This window comes from Alligator sinensis, unplaced genomic scaffold (assembly GCF_000455745.1).
Source record: "Alligator sinensis unplaced genomic scaffold, ASM45574v1 scaffold103_1, whole genome shotgun sequence".
In the NCBI taxonomy this organism is placed as follows: Eukaryota; Metazoa; Chordata; order Crocodylia; family Alligatoridae; genus Alligator; species Alligator sinensis.
The window spans coordinates 1-5164 of record NW_005842226.1 but is presented as its reverse complement, the minus strand read 5'-3'; the positions used below and the strand labels follow the sequence as shown (position 1 = coordinate 5164).

General features: G+C 59.0%; 1 protein-coding gene across 3 annotated transcripts in view; it reads right to left on the bottom strand.

The window, feature by feature from the left end:
• The window catches only part of LOC102379044 (MAP kinase-interacting serine/threonine-protein kinase 2), a 14085-nt gene extending 9419 nt beyond the window's left edge, over positions 1 to 4666 (bottom strand). The window contains exons 1-5 of one of the 3 annotated variants that reach the window (XM_025208299.1): positions 4165 to 4666; positions 3340 to 3413; positions 2882 to 2986; positions 2385 to 2440; positions 1812 to 1907 (exon numbers count right to left, since the gene is read on the bottom strand). In XM_025208299.1, coding sequence (XP_025064084.1) covers positions 1812 to 1907; positions 2385 to 2440; positions 2882 to 2986; positions 3340 to 3413; positions 4165 to 4190 — 357 coding nt within the window. In that variant the 5' untranslated portion in view covers positions 4191 to 4666. The remainder of the gene's footprint in view (positions 1 to 1811; positions 1908 to 2384; positions 2441 to 2881; positions 2987 to 3339; positions 3414 to 4164) is intronic. The other 2 variants (XM_014521574.2, XM_025208298.1) reach the window with 2 other exon arrangements.
• Positions 4667 to 5164: the final 498 nt, after the last annotated feature.

The window sequence follows — 5164 nt, the reverse complement described above, 5'->3', positions numbered from 1 at the left end:
GAACTGCCTGCTGAGAAGCTGCAGCAGAGGTGGTATAAATGGCACTGGGGGGGGCAAATGCAAAGCAGAGCGCCGAGCAGCGCCGAGCGCGCAGGGCCCAGCAATGCCAGGGAGTTTCCCACGGGCACTGGGTGGATTCAGGATTAGGTGGCACGGAGCAGCTTGCTCGATTCCCACCCCCACCCAGCTTCCCCAGCTGGGCGGCGCGTCCAAGTTGGCGCCCCGATCCCAGCGCCCGCTTCCCCATGCAAGCGTTGCATCAGCACGTGAACCCGACCTGACCCCCGCGCCAGTAAACACCAGGGTGTGGTGGCAACACCCCTGCTAGCTGAAACCTCTGCTCCCGCCCGATAAGGCCTCGCGCTTCCCAGGCGCCTGCCTACACGCAGCCGGCGGCGTTTGCTCAGGCGAGCGAGATCCGGCAAGTCCCCCGCTAATGCTGCCCGGGGGGGCTTCTGGCATCCATGCACCCAGCTGCTCAGAGCCTGGCTCAAAGCAGCGGCTGCAGCTCTGAGCCAAGAGGAGGTGGCGATTCCCTTGGTGGCAATCTCCAGCCTGCACTATGCAGGGGATGGGACCAGACCAGACCCTTTTGGCCTTAAAAGTCTGACCCGACAAGAGACATCTCCGCACCTATCCCACCTCCCACACACACTGCTGCCGTGAAAACCCTCCCCCACGCACCCCCCACATCCCTGCGCCTGACCCACTTCTGCAAGCTTACACCGGGAAGAACAGCTCCCGCCCTCCCTTGCCTCCTCCCCCACCGCCAATAGGGCCAGCTGTTGCTAGGGCTCGATTTTAACTTATCAGCGCTGGCCTGGCCATGTGCCACCCCCCTCCCCGCCCCCCCCAACTTAGAAGCAGCTAATGAGCAGCCACGCGGGGCTTGCTAAAGAGCATTATGTAACCCGAGTCTCCCTTTCTAGAATGCACTCCCGTCTGCAGAGGCTCCGGGAGCCATGAATAATGCAGCAGCCTGCTGAGGACTGGAGCCCCCGAGCCTCCTGCAAGGCCCTGGGGTGGCGAGCCGTGCCCTGAGCACCTGGTGGGCTTCCCGCAAGGGGCGCCTGTAATGCCAGCCCGCTCCATGGTGGGCAGAGGCACTCCCCACCCTGCCCAATGCCTTCAGGGCTTCCAGCCATGTAGCAGCCGACAGGTTTCCCCTTCTCCTATGGTTATGGGGGGCTTAAAAGCAATCCTGCTTTTTCCAAGCTCTGGTTTTCCATCACCCCCCTTGCCTGGGTTTCTTTCCTCAGCTCCACGGCCATCCCTGCAGACCTCTCACCGAAGCCTTCAGAAGCCCAACCCAGGCCCTCAGGCTAAGTGAGGGCTGATTCTTCCAGCTAACCTCAGGCCTCGCTGTGCCTCGAGTTCCCAGGGACCCTCCAGACAACCCCCCCGCTGGATGCTCGCTCTTCTGGGTGGAAAACAGCAACAGGAATCTGCTGGAGCTGAGCCAGCCCTGAAAAGGCCTCTGCATTCCTGGTGCAGGCCAGTCAAAGTGGGAGGGATCGCAAATGGAGCCTTGTCTAACAAGTTCAACCAAGACTAAAAATAACCGGCTGTGAACGCTGGTGCCAGAGCAGAGGCGGGTCCAGAAGTCCAGCTGGGGCTCCAGGGCGGGGGGGTGGGACCAGCAGAGGAGCGAAGGACCAGGGGGCTGCATTGGGTCAGGCCTCCTGCCACAAATGCACCATGCTGGTCGCCTTCCCAGGAGTCTATGAAAGCAGCCCAAGACTCCTGGAAGTCAGCCCACTTTCCCACCCCTCCACCCCCACACAGATTAAGGCTGGAGCAAGCATACTTACTGGTGTGAGCAGCTCCGGGGTAGAGATGGGGGAACAATCACCGTTTAATTTAATACCACTTCCCAGATCAAAATCACAGATCTTCACTGGGGAAACCTTGGGCAGGAGGAAGAAGCACAGGAGCCTATTACCAAAGAGACCTGGAAGGTGTCGGTGGAGTCCACAGTGCTAAAAAAAGGGACCCACCGGATCCAGGCTGCGGACCAGGAGACCTGCCGAGTTACACAAGTCTGGAGCTCATGTGCCTGGTCCCAGCCATGCCCCCCTCCCCCGTGAAATCCCATCTTAACAAATTAAGACCTAAGTTAAATCTACTGCCCCATAAAGCATCGTGATCTCCCCAACTCCCGAGTCCATCCCCCTTCACACCCCCTGCGTGGTGAAGGTATACCTGGGCTCTCTGCAGGCCTCAAGCTACATCTTGCCAGGGGAAGAGCAGGCAGCTGACCACCCCTATCCCCTCCACAAGGCAGCTGCCGTCTCCCAGCCTGTCCCAACTCCAGCCAGGCCCAGAACAAAAAGGATCTGGCCATGGTCTCCACCTGTGCCCAGGTGCCCATGCCTGCCACTCACCTGATCGGGACTCTCACAGAGAATGTTTTCAGGCTTCAAATCCCTGTGCGCTATCCCTGTTACAAATGAGAAATCCCAGGTCAGCAGGGGCAGCAGCTTCCCAGGGTCCCCCCACCCCCAAAAGCATCAGTAACAGGAAGCCAGGATCTGCCTTCTGCAACCATGATCACTGCTCTGGGGCTCTCCAGGAGGTGCAACAGCGACTGGTGTGGGGGGCTGAGCCCCCTCGGTGCTCCAAGCAGCTGGCAGAGCTCAATGCCTCGTCTCTTCAGGGCCTGAAGTACAGGCCTGATACTGGACCAAGTCCCCACCCCACTCCATGCTCTGATAAAACCCATGCTTTAATGGCTGAAGGGCAGAGGCAGATAGGATCTCACAGGCCAGGTGAGAGCACTGGCGTCCGGCTCAAGAATAAGCGTCCTTCTAGCCCTGGTCTCCCCCTGCCGCTGCCTATTCCTAGAGGGCAGGTCCCAGAGTGCGGCTCGTGTGCTGCCTACCTTTGTTGTGCAAGAAGTTAAGGGCACTGGCTATGTCCTGCACCACCACGCTGGCCTCCAGCTCATTGAAGTGGCGCCTCCTGTGGATGTGGGTCAGGATGGAGCCTGCGGCACATACCACAGAGTCAGCCACAACAAATCTGCACCTTTCCATACCAGTCTCCCACCACCACCCAACACCAGAGACAGATGCTGCCGCCTGGGCTCTGGTTCCAGAGCCCATCCCCATAACACCTGTCAAAGCCGAGATCAGGGGTTTTGCATGGCCAAGAGCCTCAGCCCTGGGAGACGGCAGGTGGCACGAGCTTGGAGGGCTTCATATGCCACTGATCACTACAAGGGACCTATGCCTGGGCAGCAGTGCACCAGTAGCTACCTACCACCATTCCCCCACCTTCCCCCACGACAGAGGTGAATGGCGCTATAGGAGCTAAGGCAAACCCTGCTGGGACATTTACCTCCTCGCATCTTCTCAAACACCAGGTAGAATTTGTCTTCCTCTTCAAAAAACTCTATCAGCTCCAAGACGTTTCTGGAAAAAAGTGGCAAGGGGACGATCAAGCCACCCATCTATGCCAACAAGCTTCCCACCCTTTGCTGCCCAGCCACTGACGGGGGCCTGCTGTATCACCAACTTCCTCACTAAAGCCGACTTCCCAGGGGACCGCCGCCCAGACATGTATACACGGGACACATGCCAAAAGGGAACTGGGTTTCAGTTACTGGAACCAGAAGGCTTGGACCCGCAGCTGGGCGGGGAGCATTTTCCCAGTGCCCTGGTAGATGGCTTATCTCTACCGCGGCCCTAATTGCAAGCAGACACTTCCCTTGGCCAAAAAGCTGCTTTTGAGAAACAGCACCGCTCGGCATTTTCCTAGGAAGGACAGTTAACATGGAGCCACGGGCTACTCTCCCCATTCTGCAGCAGTTAAACCAAACTGTCCACAAAGCGTACCCACTTCCCCAAAGACCGTATGCCCCGGTATCCGGAGCCCTTCAGACTCATCTTGAGAAACGGCTCCCAGCCTAATGTCATTCAGCTGCTCTCCTACAGCCGAGCCAGCTGCAGCAAGACTGATCCCCGCACCCATAGGAAGAGTTTGAAGGAGCCCAGGAATGCTCTCCAAGAGCCCACAATGGCATGGCTGGAGGCAACCTGATCATCCAGAGAATGGGCAGGTACATGGAGGATCTCAGCTAGCTGGTGAAGGCTTCCCCCTGCTCCAGAAACAGCAAACCCTGCGGGTCCCCAGCCTAGCATGAGTGCAGCAGCCCCAGCACACCTGTGTCCTTGGCACTGATACAGCATCTCCACCTCTCGAAACACACGGCTCCGGATGTGTCCAAGGCGCTTCTCGATGATCTGAAACAGAAATGAAGAGAAAGGCTGAGATGGGGACGGGGCCCTTTGCACTGCACGTGGGAGCCAGGCTCAGACCAGCCCAGCAGACCTGGCAGAGCGAGGGAAACGAGGGGGTCCCATGGGAACCGCACCAAGCCTCAGGCCCTGAGCTCATTGCCTGCAGCACTCTCCCTTTGCAGGCCGGACAATGCTAGACGACTTAGACAAGAGCCTCCTGCCGGTTACCAGCCCACGTGGCATCCCCCTCCACACAGCCTGGCAGCACATCCCCGGAGCAAGCTGCCCTCCCTAGTGCTAGATGGGGCGCGAGGCGATGGCTGCATGAAAGGGTTAACCAGCTGCAGGGGAGGCTACTTTCCTTCCAGCCTAGGTCCATCCCACCCCTCAGGGAGATGACAGCCCTGGGCATGCCAGCTTCTCCTCCCCACCCTCCAGCACAAGGGAGGAGCCACCCTCCTTCCAGGGAGAGGCAAACAAAGACTCATGCGACAAGGGCACAAAGCACACTTCAAAGGCCAGGCCTGGAAGCCAGGCTGCAGAGATAAGGGCCCTTCCCTCCTCCTGCTCTGCCAGGGCCTCCTTTGGCAGGGGAAAGTGCTGGCCCCCAGACAGGCACAAGATTATCCGGGCCGGAGTCCAGCATGAGCCAAGCCGGACCAAATGCAAAGCGGCCGGTGGGTGCAGGGAACGGCTACAACAGCAGGACAGAGGTTGCAATCCAGCTTCCTGCAGAGCCGTTCCAGTGCAAGGAGCTCTACGGGAAGACTGTGTAAACCCTCCATTCTTGGAGGGGGGGGGGGGGGGGGGGGGCAGAGGGGCAGCCACGTGGCTCGCTACAGCTTGCTTGCCCTGCTGCAGTGGTGGGCAGGGGACAAATTTAAGACAACTTTCCAATAATTAGATTCCAGACATGAAAAATT